This window comes from Nomia melanderi, chromosome 11 (assembly GCF_051020985.1).
Source record: "Nomia melanderi isolate GNS246 chromosome 11, iyNomMela1, whole genome shotgun sequence".
NCBI lineage: Eukaryota > Metazoa > Arthropoda > Insecta > Hymenoptera > Halictidae > Nomia > Nomia melanderi.
The window spans coordinates 15,252,614-15,271,914 of NC_135009.1; the positions used below are offsets into that span (position 1 = coordinate 15,252,614).

The following is a 19,301-nucleotide window of genomic DNA, read 5'->3' on the forward strand; positions in this document are numbered from 1 at the left end:
TATGGTGTAATAATTAATAAAAGTATAAGCTAAGTATTAGTCGTGTTTTATACTATTTAATCATACACATATACATTGTATGAGTGTACATACATACCGCGCGCCACAAGCACACATACATCTTTGCCAGTCTCTGAAATCTTTCGACCATGACACGAAACCCAACTAATACATATTATTGTATTCAATTTCTTTTGACAACGCCAAAAGTTTATATGCACACATAAATCATTAGTTTACATAGTAACTTTGCTTTTTGTTTTTTAAAACAAATTTATATAATATATCTCATCGTATAGAATATCCTCATATTTCTAATTAACAACGAATTCCAAGCTATACATTTGCACTTCGAAATATAGCCTGAAATAAGAAAAGTATCGACTCGTTTTCCCTTTGTTATTTTCCTTTAGAGTACCAAACGTGATACAAATTTCTATGCTACGCTATCGCGTGACAATTAAATGTAAGTGCTCAGTTTTGTATACATAACATGCTTAAATATCGTTTCATTACGAGATTTACATATTTTAAAAAACACGCATCTTTATTAACATGCATAAAAAATAGAGTAACTGCACCAATACGTAAATAAAATTATTGTACAAAAGTGCACAACGCAAACTGTTTGTCATTGCATTTCGTTAATCGTCTGTACGAATGCGGGTATCAAGAATAACAGTTTGTTGCAAATGAGATGTTTATGTAATAAACATAATTTTTTTTGTATGTTTAAAATTTTATCACTTAATTCCATTTCGTCTTAAAATGATACAAAGTTTGGATATCTTGAAGTTACAGATATGGTACGTATAAATGTATGAAAAAATTTTAATAAAATGAGATTAGCATTACGCTGACAACAAACACATTACATACTATAAAGTAATGTAAATGGAAATATTATCTTTTATCTCTTTAGTTTGAAATGTGGTGTAAGATTAACATTTTTTTAAAATTATTGGTGCATTTACAATATATGTATAGATTCCTCTCATTCTTTTGTACTTAAAGAAATGAATAATTCTGAATCTTTTACCGAGATTTGGTAAAATAGTAATAGAACTATCTTCTATGTAGCAAAGAGAAGTCTTTTTTTCGGAGATTATTTTTTCAATGACTTAGAGTTTACAATGATCCTTATATCACTGAAAGGGAAGAATTACTCCAAATTGCACGATTCATCAATTTAGAATTACGTCTTAAAACTTGGTTGCTACTACACAGATATACAAAACTAGTATTTTACAAGCTTATACATTCTTAATAAATATGATTAGGAAAACATTAACGGATCGTTAAAGCAATACTTATTAAACTATCAGAATTGACAAAATATAAACAGCTAGTTTGAAATAATGATTAATCATTCAATAAATAATTCTTTTACATTTGATTGAACAAACAATCGATTATACGTCTGTAAAGGCACTGGCATAGTTGCAAATATCCATGCATCGATCAGTGACAATTCGGAATGTCGAAACTACTTTATTATTTATTATTATTATTATTTCTTAACGAACGATCTCCGTAAAATTAGTTCTGTAACTCTGTGTAATAGAATCATAAAAAAGGCTACGATTGTAAAAATTTGTTACATTATTAACAAAAATAGTAAATTTTGTTATTACTTGGTGCAACTTGTAATGGCTATTAATAAGATGTAGTTTTTCGTAGGTACAATATATTATGACTGAGTAGTATAGAAATTCCAGTGCTAAAGCTAATCATGATTTGCTCACTAGTATACGCCGCGTTTAGACTCTCTGAATTTCAAACAACTTTACGTCAGTATCATACCAAATCGGTGGCTCAACGTTCCGCAAGTATATAACGCCCCACATGTACGTTCTGAACCAAGCAGTTGTGCCTGCGTTTGGTTGGTATCGTCTAATGAGGATGGGGTGTGGTACTGGTAACAATCCAACTAAAGTGCCGTGTTGTAGAAATTTCAAAATCTCACTTTCATCCGTTAGGCCTCTGAAAATTGAAAAGCATAAAAATCATTAGAGTAACATCACTCCGAAGAAATATTGAAAGGCAAACATTTTTTCTTACTTGTCGATACATATTTTTTCAACTTGAGGTACAAGAACTTGAAGTAGTCTCATAATAGTTTGCAACGGAAGTTTACTTTTCCACTGGTACACCCATTCGCTGGAAGGGACCCACTGGTTTATACTGTTAGACGCATTTGTGTGTTCTGAAACTCTAATGCCTCCTTTCTGTTGAATCAATGAAACAAGATACGAATGAATTACTTTATATACAAGAAGAAATATTAAGATAATTAATTTTTTTACTGGTATAACAGAAGTTTTGACAGTAGCCGTTAAATCCTCTGAACTATCTGCATTACTCTGATGATTAGGTTTTGCTACTTCGACGCTCACCGATGGACTTAGCGGATGCGCAGACTCTTTCTCCGTCATTTTCTCAATGCCTATCAGAAATTATATCGTTAATCAGCATTCTAAGGAAATTAATCGATGTAATAGAGTAAGTGAAATTTGCCTGGAGTTTCCAACAAAGATGCTTTCAATGTTCCAGGCTCTGCAGGCTGAGCAGGATGAGATCCTTCCATTGCTGCTTCATTCACATTTTCACTAGATGTACTGGCTGGCACGTGTCGACGTTGTCTCTTGCTGAGAGATTTTGCAATTGTGTTACAATCGCTCGGTAAATTTGCTAATGCATGAAACACTTGTCTCTTCCGTATTATTGTGTATACCAAATTACTGTTGCCATCGAATTGGTACTGATAACAGAAAATCTTTATTACACTGACTCAAGCAAGATTTATTTCGTTAAAAGAATGCACGACTCACCTGGATTATATTATTAAAAATTTCAAGGAGAAAGAATACTAAATGATGATTAGTAGGCGCTGAGAATAAAAACCATGGTGTACTAAATGCTTCGAGTAAATGCAGTAATTTCGTGCTAGCTACCATCGACAGTGTCTTAAGGTATGGGGAAACATTGACTAGAATTGTTAGTAAACAGTCAAATAAGGGCTGCAATCTTTGATGGCCAGTTGTGATTATCTTATAAAAAACGGTAACCAGCAAGTCAGCGTGTGTACCTGTAAACATTGTACAACTCAATGTTGCGTTTCAAAGAACTAACGTAATATTGTACAACCTGTAAAAACTGGAATGTCCATCGGTACTGTGGCGGTGTACGGCTTATTTAATCTGACACCGAAGTTGCGCTCTCCGCTCAGCAGAAGTAAAATAAACACACCAATGTGCATTAATCCAACTCGAGCTGCAACATTGTTTCAGTTGGTACGCATTAATGTATAATCGTTTTTGTAACTTTTAGAAACACGAATACCTACACTGATCCGCACGCGAATCATTTAAATGGTACAATATAGGTACCAATACTTCAAGGACGTCCGAGCTTTTCAATACATAATATAAAAATTTCTTATTATAATCACACATCTTCCAAAAAAATACCAATAATTCTTGATGAAAGTGTACTTTTTTGGTTGAGTTTGGTAGGTATGTTTGCATCAACGGATTATTCAGTAATCTCGTAATACCTTTCAGTACGAACTGAAAATCTACGAAAATAGTAATTTTTATCTACTATTATAAACGTTTAATTAATATGCGTAAAGAAGCGCTACCTTCATCTCTATGAATACGACTTAAATAATTAATAAATAAATTATCTCCCAAGGTTCCTTCTTCTAATGGAGCACCACCGCTAGTGTCATGGTCTAATGTTACTATAAGAATTTGTAATGCAACGTCCACAAGAGGTTCCAAAGAGTCAGTAAATAATAAATGATTGTACGGTACTCCAAGTCCAACAGGATCATAGGCACACACTGTGTTCAGCAGTGATGTGAACATAGGTAAAGCATGCCTAGAATCAATATAAAAATTTATTTAAATGAAAATTAAATTATACAATGAACCTATAGTAAAGATTGTTGTAAATTACCTATTTTCAGTACTAGTTAAATGCTGAATCCATCTATTGGGTGTAATAGATAGATCCATGGGAGGATTGTACATGGTTTCACTGAAGCATGTCAGTAACAATTTCAATAACTCTGTTCTATTCGAGTCCAAAATTGGATATCTTGGAGGTGAATGGGCAAACCCAACACCAGCTTCCCAAATATATTCACAACTATCTATAGATTGCAGTTCCTCTGCTTTATCCTATGAGAAACGAAATGTTTTGAAATTATGTTGTCTTTTGAGTACAGGATAGTTTATACTTACAGGTCCAGACTTTCTATTTGTAGCTACTGTGAAGTCAGGACAAAACAACAAATCCTGAAATAGCAAAACAGTATAAGAGGTACTCCTAATGTAGAAAATATATGTTTTGTACTAATTTCATAAATAAATGATCTTACACAAAGCGCATTAAGTAATGAATGTGCCAATGGAACGCTCTCTTCATCTTCTTTACCAGGCAAGCTAGACCAAAAGAATCCTTTCCAATCGGGATCCTCAAAAATGTATGGCAATAATCTTGTTAATAAGCGGCAACAATTTAAAACGGTTTGCTGTTCTCTCTGTGTTCTACAACTGTTGTCAACAGCTTTTACTAATTTCTCAACCGCTTTGTAACATAATGTAGCTAAATTGCATGGTGCTTCTTCTCTTAATATACGAATTTCAGGTGCAGGAATTAAGGTAAATATATCTTGAACATTGGTTACATTTTCAGACCAAAATTGATCCCAGAACGTATCATCTGCAGCATCGATCACCTACAATTGGAAAAAGAGGTAATATTTTGTTTAACCTAAACCATATTTATCAGAATACAGTGACATTGTGAAATACGTAATTTCGATTCTATTTGTAACACGGATATTTAATTAATAATTAATGTAAACGAAGTAATCTACATTACAACCAACGTTTGTATATACTTGAATACGCTGAAACGTCAAACGCATCATATGCTTTCAAATTACGATAATAAACAACAATATGTACCTGTGTTTTCGATGTCAATTGAACGACTGCTTTACGAAAGTTTAACTTTGTGTCAGCATTTCCCATATTGAAGTGTAATTCAGCAACTTATAGTTAATTATTTCAATATTGTATTACAAAAATCACTTGTTTCACATTAAACAAGAACGATCACGGTCACCGCCATGTTTACATGCTGAATAGCAGAGCAGTGTTACCAATCAGAACTTATTCTATTCAGGCAACTTTATTACTGCGAGCATACGTACGAATCATTTTAAGTAGATTAATTTCTTTAAAATACTCCTATATAATTATATATTTTATTCGCTAGTAACATTTACAAAATATAGTAATCCGAACGTTAGATCATTTAACAAGTGATGTAGTAAAAAATGTATATTAAAAACATAAAATTACGGATTTACCGCTTATAATGAAATAAATCATTTTTTCATAATTACAGCTCTTATGATACAGGAAAATATATTACACATGTGTACACTAAAGGGTATATTTTTTATTTTCTGTATTTCCCCTGAATCCATACTCTGTACATTTTAAGCTGTTTTCCCCTGTTAATTTGTAATCTCTTGTCTACCAGGTTTTGCTCTTCCCTGAATGAACAGCTTGTGAACAAAGTTCTGACTTCTTCTACAAATAAGATGTTCAATATTTAAAATTAAGTAGATTCAATAATATTAATGTAACTACTTAAATATAATACCTTGTGTAAAAAAATACACTCTGGTTCCATCACCTCGAGCATAAAAGTTCTCTGCAAGACACCTGCCCTTTTTAAATCTCAGTTGTGCTAAATCATACCTTCCATAATCTCTGAACAAGACTAGCCCACCTGGTTTCAAATATTTGTATACTTGTTGTATGACATGCTTCATTCTGTACATGAAATGCAATAATCCATAATTTGACTCCCTACTTTCATTGACACTATTATAAGAATCTAACTGAAGAAAGATACATACTTATCAGGATGTATCGCAGAGAGAACAAATATTAATATGATAATATCTAAGCTTTCAGGATCAAAAGGAGTTTCCCATTTGTCTTGTGTTACATCCAAGACAAATGCTTTACACCTGGATGTATTGTACGCAGCATTTTGTTTCAATATGTCTATTGCTTTTGTAGAAAAGTCACAACAATATACAAATAAGTTTGGGTCTGTATTATACAAAAGTATCGGAAACACAGTGTTCCCTACCCCACAACCAATTTCCAAAATTTTATTTGCACTAGAAGTAGGAAGATCAAGAATTCTTATATATGATTCCGTGTTATCTTTATCTTCATCCGGTGTTGCACACCTCAAGGGTTGCTTAAAATCCTGTTTGACAGTATTTGCAGCCAGCTCTGGAAATTCAGTAAACAACCAATGCCTGTCTTTGAAAAATCTGAAAATACAATTGAAACTACAGAAAACGAATATTTATGACAGTAAGTAATATAAGTTGCATATATAATTTATCAGCATACTTATTGTCATGAATCCCATAAAATTTGTCCCAATATTTATCAGCTTCTTGCTCAAATTCCGATATCTTTTCATCGGATAGGGTCACTACTGAATTCTCATTGATTTTTTGTTGAGCCAAGTTCTCCTGTTCCTTGTCCCATATAACATTGTCCCTTTAAATCAAGCACATAAATAATTTTCAAAACTAATTTATAGGTTAAAATTCATAAATCTGCGTAACCAATTTATTAACAACACATCAAACAACGAAAGATCTCTACCATGCATTGTGTTGAAATACATTGTCATCGTCAGAGATAGTTCTGTTCCCAAATTGAGGTCTCTTTTCAATTGATTCGTCTGGTTTTACTTCTGTCACGCTCTCTTCCATCTTCGCTTCGCGCGCATTCGACAAACTGAACATGCATCGTTAGATCTCAATTCATCGAGAACTCGAAAGAATTGACCTCTCATAAAATAATAAATATTTTTCCAAAATGTACAGACAACAATAATACATTCTCTAACGTGATCTATAAAAATAAAGGATCGTCGGAAAATTTAAAGGCGTTACAAAATGTTTACATACTCGTTACAGTTCATTATATAATTGCAAATCAGACAAAGTTACTCGTAAGTTCCACATTTCAGGTGGTACGATTTTAGTGTTACAAGCACTAACGATCACATGTTGACAGACATTTCTTTTTATTTTTACAAGTACATAGAGAGGAATCAGGACATCTCGTTTTTTTATTGAATATAAAGGAATGACCCAACGCGAAACGAAATGTCTCATGGATCACCCTGCAGTAAGACTCACGGATCAACGACCTAGGAGGCTGATATAGGTTGAGGGCGCGTAGCATAAGGAAGCAGGATGGGTGTGACGCAGAGGGTGCAGGTTGAGGGTGGTACATTGCGTCATTGGATGATTGGTACCACAGGAACAAGTAGCATGCCTCTCTTTTTTTTCCTCTCTTTCCTCCGCGAATCGATACGATCCACGAATCTGCAAAAAAATTTCATTTGGCGTGGCAGACGAAAATAGAACTGAAACGGCCAACCACAATCGCGGACAGGCGTTTTAAAGGCACTTTTTAAAAAAGTTACATAACCCGAAACCCACGGTTTATGTAATATTTAGGTAGGTTATGTAACACGACGGATCGTCATACTTTTTTAGTTCACATCTCGTTCTCGAAACTCGAATGAATAAAATCAATTGCAAATTTCAGATCGATAGAGTTTTGCATTTGACATTATCGAGTTACGACGCTTTATTATCATCAATTTTTCATCGACAATAGAATTGATATGATGTTAAATGACCCTTCTTGTTTTGTAGGTTAGGACAAGTTGGAGGATTATCTTATCTGAGAATACGATAAAATACATTACACGGCCCTAGATATAGACTGTCGATGGCAACACGTTGCTAAGGGCTACAAGCTTCTTCTTCCGCTACTGCATGGTGCTTCATGCCTCGTCGTGGGTGGCTACTGTGATGTCCTAATCCCGCTAAGTCCCTAGGGGTGAGATCGATACATCCATGTCTCCCTTATGTTTTCATGGGGTTAGTACTCATTGATTTCCGCCGGTTTGAAAAATACTTTCCAGAAGCGACACGTAAGAATATTTTCTCGACGAGCAAGAAGGGGTAGCTAAAACCGGTAACGATCCACACGTTCACTGCTGAATGAAGATATCTTATTTTCTCCATACAGTGTACTCAAGATAAAACATATTATGATGATGAATTTCAAGTTTCAAATTTCAACTATTAATAAATATATTTTTCCAGAAACAGACATGCGGACAGTTCCAAAGACATTCGCATGAATGCAAAGAAATTTGGGTTCAATCAAACTCCAACAAAGAGAAGAAGTCGTCCTGGCAGCGCTACATATTAAGAACTGGCTGGCACTAAGCGGGAAAAAAAGAGAAATGGAAAGAGAATGTACGCCACGCGAAATCGTGGTCTAAATCTTTCCATATTGCGCAGGCTGAATCCTCGTTCGAACAATTCTCCTCGAGGAATTCGCGGAAAGTGGAAGGGCTCGCGCGGACAAAGCAGCGGCGAGGAACATGCGCACAGACAGGCACGCGGAAACAAAAGATCCGAGCGGGTATTCGTACTCGCCGGCCGAAAAAGAATTTCTCCGCGCGCGGATTATTCCGGGAAACGAATTGTCACGGATCGAAACGAGCCGAAGGGACCGAGCCGTGCGGGCCACGATCGAAACTGGAACCGGATGCTCTAGTTCGCCGCACGATTTAGTCTCAATTGTCCCCGTGCGAACACTTTCTACCGTGACATTCGTTTCGCGAATCGCAGAGAAGCTCCGATTAATTAGAAAACTGGGCAGAGTTGGAACAAGGAAAGAAAGGGGTGGAGAAAGTTATATGGCCCTGCAACGTCAAGCTCCTAGATTTTTCTTGGTTGAAATTGAACGTTGCATAAAGTTGATTTGAAATCTCAAAACTCGAAATGATACGAAGTTTTCTTGTTTTCAAATATACCGTGTTCCGTCTAGCTTTAGTTTCTATACGCGTTCCCCCTCGACGCGTACACTCGTCACAGGTTGATCTCATTGTACAGATTTTTCAAAGTCCACAGTTAACCGGTCAACGGGGCTGCGCTCGCACGGGACGTCTGAGGCGATCGATTTTTCGTCTATCCGCATCTCGAATTCTCAACGTTCCGGCTGTTTATCATGTAAACGATAATTGCATTAGCTGTCGCGGTGCGACAGATTTCTCCGACTTCGGGAAGGCACGCTGCGATCGAGGTTCGAAGACATATTCTACAATTTCTTCTGTCGTTCCTATAAGAATCGATGCTCGTTCATATAAATCTTAGCTCGGCATTCAGAGACAACTAAACTATTCCATAAACCGTGCGTTAACCTGTTTCCAGTGCTCCCTGCGAAACGCCGGACAGCAAAGAATCGTGCGCAAAGTTCGACAAGTAAATCTCCGATTAAACGTCCGCGACTAATACCGTTGCAGCCGTGCATACATTAGTCTCCGAGGAGCCGCGAGTGTCCGAGTGCTCGCAGAGGATAGCGCGTGCAACGCGTGCACGTCTGCGTGCGTGTGTGCCTGGAAAGGGATGCAGAAAGGATGAGGAGACTGCGAGAAAGAGGGAAGCGGGAAAAGAAGGCGACAGAAAAAGATAAAAGCGCGGAGCGAGACGCGGGGGGACGGATGGAGGGAGAGGGAGAGGGAGAAAGAGGGACCGAGCGTGGCGCGAGGGGGATGGAGGAAGAGGGAGAGAGAGAGCGAGGCAGAAGCGAAGCGCGGAAAAGGGAGAAACGGCGAAGAGGGTGAGAGAGGGAGAGGAAGGAGAGTGTAGAGAACTCTGCGCGCCGCAGCGCTACGGGGTGGTTGCCCTCGTCTGCGCTTTGTGGGAAATGCCCGCTCAATAACGCGTAGGTCCTCGTCTGCCCCTTCTCACCCTCGGAAGCATCGCGGCAAGGGCCACTGCCCCAAAAGGCATGGCCATCCGTCGAACAACCCTTATCCCTCTGCTCTCTCCCTCCTCTATCCAGAAGACACTCCTCGAATCCTCGTCCTCCACCTCCTTCCGTGCCCGCACCGAAGGATCGAACCTTGTCCTTACGTCTCGTCCTCTCGTCTCCTTCGACTGCAGACGGAACCGATGGACGACGGGCTCGCTGCATCGATTAATCTCCCGATCAGAGGATTTGTTGACGTACCGAGCCCCGTGTATATGTATATTTCTCTCCTTTTTCTCTCTTTCTCGGGAGGACAATGAGGAATGAAAGAAATGGCTTTAATCGAAGGAGGTTGGGACAGGCCGACGTGAAATCGGGAAATTACCGTGACAACGCCCTGCCTTGATCGCTCGGGCTACCCATGTGACGAATTAGGGAAACTTTTGTAAGGTTAGGTTAGCTGATTATCAACGATCTCGAGTATTGGAGAAATATCTGAGGTAACACTTTTGTCGAGACTCTCGGTGAGTCGGTGTAGAATTATCAAGTTTAATGTTTAAGGTTTAATATTCAACTTTAGTTTTGTTCTTTGGTTTCCGTGATTCGTCTCGAACGGTTGAACAATGTGTTATTTAAACGTCGTTAGAGAATATTGGGTATTTCTAATGGGAAGCTTTCGTGAGCGAGGGTTCGGAGTTTTTGGTTAAATTCTATGTTGGAATAGGTAAGTCTCGGAGTGGGACTTAACCGGTGAATAATGAGTTAGGGGATTACACGGAGGGGAGGAACTCCGTCTGGACAATTCCTCGGAAGCAATGACATTGTCAAATGCGTTTCCGTGGGTCCCTGAAAAAATGATGGGCACACACCGAGAGAAAATCGAACGAGGGCTGCTTAATTTTATCTTTGCGTTTTAGCTTTTGGGGAAAGTGGTCGATATCAGCCCAGTATTCCGAGGCACCTCACCCTCGTTCCAGGCATGGTGGAACCCCCAAAGATCGTTCGGGCAATGACCCCGAGATTATACATTCTGCCTGTATAGGGTGGTACAGGGTTATTCCCCTTGAATTTGTCCGCGGAACTGTATCTTCCAACGAATCGCATTCAACCCGTAGCGCCGCACAAAAATGCCCGCATTTCCAGAATAAAAGATAATTAGAAAAAAGGGGGGAAAAATTTTGAAAAAAACATACACGCGTGGAAAGTGCGAGTGTCTTCAGGGTCGAGTGAACAGTTCATTTTCGAACGATGATTTTCGAATATATTCGAACCTTTCTCCCGTGGAAAGGTGAGTTACGTAACAGATTTTTATACAAATTTCTAAAGGAAGAAAGCTGCGTATCGATCTCCGGTTATTTAACCCTGAGGTTGTCCTCGGTTTTTCTCATTTTGCAGATTACTGAAAAGATAGTGTATAATTTAATTACAATTTTCTCCCGCTGTTCTGAAACCGAGACACACCCTTGACGAAGTGGGAATAGGAATACTCTGGCAAGGTGAAACAAAGGAATTGGCGTTGGAAAAATGGAAACGTCGTTCGTATCAGATGTGTAACAAAACAGAGCAAGGTTAAACAATTACGGTATTGACACTAGTAGGTAAATGATTCGTGATTCCTAATTCAATTTATCTTCAGGATCATTTGAAACATTGAATGCTTTTAAGATATCAATAATCGAAACAAATGATAATCACTTTAACTGGTACGATAGTTTTAGTGTCAAACATTTTAGCGAACAAAGTTGAAGAGACCTAAAAATACCCGATTTACCTTGAATAGCAGATTTTGTCTTAAAAAAACGGAACGTCTAAACAATGATATATCATTCTTTGTCACCGGAGGTACCATAAAAACACTAAATTATTTGTTTACAGCTTCCAAGCCTAAAGGCCTGACGTCATCAATAGGACGACGTCCGTGCACAAAGGGTTGACCGACCCCTCCCGTCGTTCAAGGAAAATGTAAAATGGTTTGTCATCGCTGGATCCGTTTCATTCGACGACTCGCTCCGCCGAGGAGCGGTCCGCGCAGAATTTCCATAACGACGCCGCGTCAAAAGGAGAGTGAATAATTGGCATCGGTTATAGTTTTCGCGGCCGGTGGCATTTATAAGCCGCGCTCGTTGCATCCGCCGCCTAACCGATCAATAAGCGCTCTTCTTGTTTCGCAGGAACCGTTTTCCTTCTTCGGCGCGGAGATTGCCCCGCGAGGATGGATCCGTGACGAGTCACGGTTACGCCGGTGAATCGTTGCCCGCGCGACGACGCAGAGAACCCTGAAATTCGACTATCCGCATAATGGAAATTCAAGAGCACCAGCGTGTCGCTAAGTAGTCTCTGCTATGCGAAATGATTTTCATTCGAAAAATGAATTTCCGCGAATAAATTCCGTTCGGTTTCTATAACGTTCGAATCGAAACGCAGAATATCCATTGTTGTCGAGAGAACTTGGTAATATCTCTACAGTGTGACATAGTTTAACCCTTAGCAGTCCTATGTCGAGTCAGACTCGACATATTTTATTGCAACTTCTACCTGTTTTAATAATTTCTTCTATATTTATTTGTATCATATTAAGCTGTAATTGAACGAACCAACGTCGACGTGAACCTCAAAGAAACCAAGAGCACTTCGGAGCAAAGGGTTAAAAACAGGTCTTATTTCAGAGAAAACATTCAAATTGCTGTTCAAGTAATTCATTCGTTTGCTTAGTGTTCCATGAACACTCCATCTCGTCAAAATGTCGAAATTCCAGAAGGGGTTGCTGGCTGTCCCATGGGCGAACTGTTAACACGTTGAATGCCGTACGATTTGATGCCAAAAATACACAAGATGGAAAGAATCAAATATTAGAATAATCATCGTTTAATTGAGCGAACTAAAGTCGACTTGATTGGGGGTCACCGGTGACCCCCATGGCACAACGTGTTAAGATTAGTCATTCCTGTAATTCTTCGGTATCAATGTTAACCCTTAACTATGGAGTTGAATATTCAGTGCTTTAAATTAAAATTATATTTTGCGATGTGAAATATTTAAATAAAATAGCTTTGCTTAATTTATCTGTGAATTATCATTAAATTAGTTTCAAACAATGTCTCGAGAAACTTCCGAGTGCAAAGGGTTAACACTAGAACTACGTACCAGTCAAAATGAATATTCGAAATGATTTTGAAAATAAATAGTTCCACTGAAGTACTATAACGAATGTCTGAAGAAACTGAAAATAATCTGTCGTTACAATTTTCATAAGAATTGCATATTAATCGTATCAAACGCTCGGTAGTTCCAGTGTTAACCCCTTGCACTCGGTAGGTGACTCTCAGTCATTTGACTTCCTACAGTGAAGCTATAAAGTTTGATACTTAATATTATACTTCATACAACGCATCAATCTGAGAAATATTGACGTAAAATAGCTTCGTCCATCAATTCGCGTGAATTTCTCCTCGAGTTGGTTTTACAAAGTCGTCTTCACCTCATCAGAAAATGTAACATTTCTAGCGAAAAACTTCGGAGTGCAAAGGGTTAAGGCTGTAGTCATCGGTGATCACCGTGGCAAACACACGGAATAATAACGGGCAGCTCGTTCGGTTTCGTTTTACGCGAACGCGGAATCACGACTGTCGCGTGTACACGCGAGGCTGTTTACCGCGCGTGTTAATTAGCGGAGCGTGGTGGACAGAGAGAGGAAGATAGAAAGAAAGAGAAAGAGAGATAAAGAGCGAGAGCGAGAAAGGACAAAACGGGAGACACGTTAGGGGATATCAATAGCCAGGAGTCAAGGGATTGAACGATCGATGCCGTTCGTTAGACGCGCCGGCTCGTCAATGGAGGGATTTCGTTCGCGGCTCGGGGAAAAAGCCGGAACGGGGTAGAGTCCAGTCGGTATAACTCCGATTCGGATTTTAACAGCACGCGTGCAAATAGATGTGTAGATACCGGCCGCTCGTATCTATTTATAACGGCGACGGATCGCGGGGCAATTGACCGCGTGGCCTTGACTTCTCGCTGACCCGTGTGCCCCTAGAGAATTTTGGCGTACCTCGTTGAATTTCTCGCCGCGACATTCGAGACATCTTGTCCGGCTAGAGCCGTATCCTCCTCGCGACTCGCCGATCGAAAGTTCCCTGGAAATCGAGTCACTCGCGCGATAACGGTCGCGAGTAATTAGAATCGATGGGTCAACGGATTAGAAGTAAGTATCCCCTGAACAATACATCGGAGATCAGCGAAATGTGTCTAACATATATATATATATATAGAAACGATACATTAACACGTTGAACGCCGCACGATTTAAATGATTTGATCGAATTGCATTACCATTCCACGTTCATCTTGAATGTCGCTGTATTATGTAGCATTGTTTATAATATAGACATATTTTCATATCGTTTCATTGAGTGAACTATAGTGATTCGATTTGGTCCGCGGGTCACCGGTGACCTATGGCAGTCGACGCGTTAAAACTGTTTTCGAATGCAACATTAATCGTTTCGTCAATATTCGAATGAACGTCTCGCGAAAAATCGCTCGTTCGCGTATGTTGTAATCAGTCGAATCGTTTCTTCCTTGGAATTCCCCGGTTCCAATAACCAATCCGTGCTCCTTAAATCAACGTCGATGCGACGGCGACTGAAAAATATCACTTTCGATCTTTCCATCACGCGATCGACGGGGCGACGGGCGACGGGCGACGTGGCATATTTATAGCCGTCATTTATAACACCTCTAAAAATTGATGTCACACCGAAAACGGAGACTTCGAGCGCTTTTCCTTCGAACCGACAACAATGCCGGTCCCAGGGTCTGTCGATAAGCTCGGAAATACTGTGCAACCGTGATCAACCCATTATTCGAACTCATTATTTCGAATGAATAATCATTCACAGAATTCGAATGTTGAAATTCCGATCGACTTATCATTCAATTCGCGCATTACTAAATAGATCGTTAACGAAAGAATTCAATAAGCAATTTCGACTTATCCACGGGTTCGGTGTAAAATTCGCGTAGAAAATCTACGGAAAAATCGAGCGAGTCGTCGATCGGAAGCATTACGGAGCCGGATACGCCGTCGAACGGAAACGATCGTGCCGATTTTCCGGGGCACATGGCACGGAGAACGGTTAGAGGAACAACGACGGTCTGTTACCGAAAATCAGCCGCATCGATTCTCCGCGAATAACTTTGTTTAGCTTACACGGGTCCGCGTGGTTTTTTTCTGCAATCGGTAGGAAACCTGTTCGGTACGAGCAGCAGCAGCAGCAGCAACGGAATGTCTGAGTGGCCGCCGTCCTCTCATCTCCGTGCAATTCCACGCGTAGTAGAACAAGTCGACCAGGTGAGATCGTCTCATTCTGCAAGGGACAATTTTTGTTTCAGCTCCGAGGAGGAGGTGCCCCGGCCGGCTCGGGGACGCCGAAATCGGTGGACGGAAAACAAGGCGAGTGGAACCGGAAGGGGATCAATGGGAACTGGGGGGATCGCGGGATGTGCACGTAAAAATATTAGCTTGTCCCATAAGTATTTCTCGCGCTCTCCGTGCTCCTCCGCGACGTTCGCCGTGCCGCCTGTGGACGAAACCCCGAAATTTTCATTTCACCCCTTAACGCATAGTTTTTTTGAACAAACCAGCCAAAAAAAAATCAATTTTGATATACTGCGCTTTTGTTCCATGGAAAAAGGCTATATTTTATTCTTGAATAGATAAGTGTTACAGCTTACAATCCCGTGTAAATGATAAATATCAATAAAATTTTTTCTTTGCTTTCACATCGTTATTTTCATAGTTTGGCCTGTTTTTCGAATTAACTCGAGCGTACAAGTTAAGGGGTTAAATAATCATTTTCAGCGAACAAATTCCGTTTCTCTGTTTCTATAACGTTCGAATCGAAAAGAATGCCCATTGTCATTGAAGAAACTTCATAATTCCCTGGAATGTGAAAAAAACCACCGTATGTTTAGCTCGGTACCTTACGACGTTTTTCTGAAGCATTTGTTTGTATCACTCGCACTTTTTAAGTTATCGAGTTCCGTCTAGAAAACGGCCGTTCGGCCGCGCCGTGCGCCGGGTGGGTTTTAAACGCTGGAACTACCTGCCAGTCGGATCGACTTGTTCTAATCTTTTCGTAGACAGACTTTTATGGAAGAGACTTCAGTCGGCTTGAAATTCAGTTTGCGCGTTGCGAACGCAATTTCTCCGGCAGCCTCTCGGAGAAACGTTTGTTGTCTTTTCGGTAATATTGAGAGAAGGAGAACCAGTCGTTTTGACCTGTTTAGTGGTTCTAGTGTTAAGAGTCGAAAGATTCCCCGAATGTTAGAGGAAGATGATGTCAATCGCACAAATGTGCATCTCAGTGATTTTCTCGAACCTCTAACTTCCGAGATTTAAATGAACACCAATCTTTCTAGGAACAATAGAACAAACTACAAGTATCTACGAACCTAGTATTAACCAGTTAACTGTGTTTGACGAGTATACACGTCATCTTAGAACTTAATGGTGCCAACTTTTTCAACGATTATTTATTTTTTGAGACAAACATGTTCTTCGTTTTGCTTTAGTTTTTCGTTAGGATATATTTCAAGTACATTTGGCCTGCATTTAACGACAACGAGAGATTTTCCAAACGAAGTTCCACATTTAACTGGTTAACGAGACGAAAGAAACTTTCGGGACGGTCGCGTTAACAGAAACTGATCAACGAGAGCATTGAGCTAGGCTCGTTTCTGCAACGAGTCCGGTATGCGATTCTCGTTAAGTCGGATGCAGTAAAAAACAAAGGATCGCATCGACCGGTGTGAATCATGAACGAGATTCGAACGGCGGGTTTCGAGCGCGACGATAACCGAACGCTCTCCGTCGGTGACGTTTATCGAAGTTATAAATAGAGAAATTTATAAATTACTCTGATAGGTCGCGTGCGTATTGCTAGACCGCGGATCTTTATGCCGATCCAAGTTTTTCGATTCGATTGTTCCAGAGCGCTCGGACACGTAACAATTACGTGTTATTCCCACTACCATATTCAAACCATCCATCCATTGCTACGCACGATTTATTCTTCGCATTTATCATCGCTTACACTTACCCGCTGCTTTCCTGCAGAACTGGTTGCATTTATTCCGAGTAGTTACTTCGCGTCCAACCCTTAACCGACCGGTAGTACTTCAAGTTGACTTACCGGCAAAAAGATCCCGTAAACTTCGCAAAAGTGACCTAGCACAATACTCGACGTGTTCGTCGCGAATATTACGATAACAATGCTAAAAATAACGCGGCATTGCTCCGTTAAGGGTTAAGTAAACAGATCGTTTCTCGAAGAGCTGGAAGTTACCGATTTTTAGCTACACCGTGCGCGCCTGGTGGCTCGGTATCCGGTGTATTAATTGGTCCCGGAGGTGAACGAATGCGATTAGAAAGAAGGGGGACGGAGGAAGAGGGACAACCCGTAGGAGGTTGCGGAGGATGTCGAGAAATGAAGGCCAACGGCCTTGACCTTGTCCGTGACTTCGCGGCCGTGACGAAGAGGAAGCGGGAGGCGGCGGGGATACAAGAAAAGACATCGGTCAAAACAAAGTGGCCTGGTTTCTTGCTCGGTGTCTCCCGTCCGTCGGTGGCCCGGCGCTGCCACGGCGACAGGCAAATCCAGGTAAACGGTCAGCCGATGTTAATGACTAAGCCGCCGACGTGACGGGGTCCATCGGGAAGAAGCGGGAACGGCGGAGGTACGCCGGGATTCGGGCAGCAACCGATCTTCTCGCCCGTTCACCGGGCACCAGGCAAAACGATAGATATACACCCGGCTGATTCAGTCCCGGGTTATTCGGCTAATAGCGGGGCTTTATTAGGCGGCGCGTTAAGCGTCGCTGTAACGGAAGCGTGCGTCAGTTCGACATCGCTGGGAAAATAGTGATTATTAATGCGGCCGATCTTATCTCCCGGAGCCTACGGGAAACGCGTGCTGTTCTTGTCTGTTCCGATTGGACGGTTCGCTTATCGGCTTTGCCAATGGGAATGTAAATTTGTAATTATTGTTGCCTCTGTTAATAATTGTTATTACGGGACAAAAACGATTACTAATGCGACTGGTCTTATTTCTCGGAACCTCCAGAAATGCTGTTCTTGTCTATATACCGATTGGACGGTTTGCTTATCGGCTTTGCCAATGGGAATGTAAATTTGTAATTATTGTTGACTGTGTTGTTAACCCTTTGCACTCGAAAGCTTTTCACTAGAAATACTCGACACTTTCTGAAGAGACATAGACAACACTAAACTGTTGTTGTAAATTGAGAAACAAAGCTATTTTATATCATTGTTTCACATATTGCTGCATCATACGAAACTTAATATTATATATGACACTTTGTAATTTTTTATATCAAATCAAATGGTGACTGAGTCACCTCTCGAGTGCAAAGGGTTAATAATTGTTATTACAGGAAAACGCCGATTACTAATGCGATTGGTCTTATCTGTTCTTGTCTGTTCCGATTGGACGGTTTGCTTATCGGCTTTGCCAATGGAAACATAAATTTGTAATTATTGTTGCCTCTGTTGTTAATGATTGTTATTAGTGTCATCATGGGGAAACAGTGATTACTAATGCGGCTGACCTTACCGTTCCAGAGCCCCCAAACCAAGTGTGTCCTCTATTCCGAGTGGTTCGCTTGTCGCTTTTACTTATTAATTATTTTAAGATAATTCCCGTCAGTGCTGTGAACAGGGCTTTTCTGGGGTTTATACAGAAACCGTGAAAATTTAATTTATCGACATTTCTTGTTGACTTGTACTCCAATGTACTAATACCAAAGCATCCATCTTTTCAATAATCCTGAAAGAAGAGATTAACAACTAGTAATTTGGTCCTGCCTGGAGATAGATCTACAGGCAGAGGATAGAATCGGAAATGAGATCAATTATTGAAATTGGTAACCTCGGTGTCCATGCTGGTTCCTCGAACGTAGTTCCTCAGTCGCGTGCAGCGTAGTCTCGCGACGGTTGTCTCGGTGAACAGGTATCTTTTAACGAGCAGATCGATGAATAATAAACGCGATCGGATATTTCGCGCAAACAGAAAAACCGACACGCAACGGGCAAGGTAAAAGTCGCCGAATTAGATTTCCCGATTCCTACGCCACTGCGCAGGAACGTCCGCACGGTTGCGAGCGCAGAGGGCATCCCTCGTTGCCGGCGCACACGGTTGCACGCCGTTGCACGGCCACGAGGCGAAAAGCGGACGAAAAAGAAAACCGCGAACATCCGTGAATTAACGACAGGACGGGATCGATCGCGACGCGAGCGATTATCAGCCGGTGGAAATCGATTCGCGGCGAGACCGTGCCCGCGGCGAGTCGCGGTACTATCGATTCGGATCGAGGATCGATCCGTCGGTC

The 19,301-nt window shown here is 40.5% G+C and overlaps 2 protein-coding genes and 1 long non-coding RNA gene across 8 annotated transcripts; 1 reads left to right on the forward strand and 2 right to left on the reverse strand.

Moving 5' to 3' along the window:
- Positions 1-25: 25 nt before the first annotated feature.
- On the reverse strand, positions 26-5,187 carry LOC116432110 (protein HID1). Of its 2 annotated transcripts, none has more exons than XM_076372127.1 (12): positions 4,980-5,187; positions 4,388-4,747; positions 4,251-4,304; positions 3,964-4,187; positions 3,644-3,885; positions 3,347-3,577; positions 3,148-3,273; positions 2,832-3,088; positions 2,518-2,761; positions 2,397-2,446; positions 2,062-2,228; positions 26-1,983 (listed from the first exon to the last, which is right to left on the reverse strand). In XM_076372127.1, the coding sequence occupies exons 1-12, from the start codon at positions 5,043-5,045 to the stop codon at positions 1,761-1,763; spliced, it is 2,244 nt and encodes a 747-aa protein (XP_076228242.1). In that variant the 5' UTR covers positions 5,046-5,187; the 3' UTR covers positions 26-1,760. The 2 variants fall into 2 exon arrangements, with proteins under 2 accessions (XP_076228242.1, XP_031844343.1); XM_031988483.2 differs by having other exon boundaries at positions 2,307-2,446.
- Positions 5,188-5,327: 140 nt separating this feature from the next.
- On the reverse strand, positions 5,328-17,037 carry Mettl2 (methyltransferase-like protein). The gene is made up of 6 exons (XM_031988484.2): positions 16,994-17,037; positions 6,717-6,851; positions 6,456-6,608; positions 5,945-6,373; positions 5,686-5,858; positions 5,328-5,612 (listed from the first exon to the last, which is right to left on the reverse strand). Exons 1-6 carry the CDS (start codon positions 17,020-17,022, stop codon positions 5,479-5,481), a joined length of 1,053 nt encoding a protein of 350 aa, XP_031844344.1. The 5' UTR covers positions 17,023-17,037; the 3' UTR covers positions 5,328-5,478.
- Positions 6,922-12,945, forward strand: LOC116432112 (uncharacterized). Of its 5 annotated transcripts, XR_004236066.2 has the most exons (7): positions 6,922-7,068; positions 7,157-7,582; positions 7,784-7,970; positions 8,056-8,163; positions 8,240-11,184; positions 11,292-11,494; positions 11,772-12,945. It is a non-coding gene; the product is annotated as an uncharacterized LOC116432112 (long non-coding RNA). The 5 variants fall into 5 exon arrangements; XR_004236065.2 differs by lacking the exon at positions 6,922-7,068 and having other exon boundaries at positions 7,087-7,582; XR_012999705.1 differs by lacking the exons at positions 6,922-7,068; positions 7,157-7,582 and adding an exon at positions 7,598-7,704.
- Positions 17,038-19,301: the final 2,264 nt, after the last annotated feature.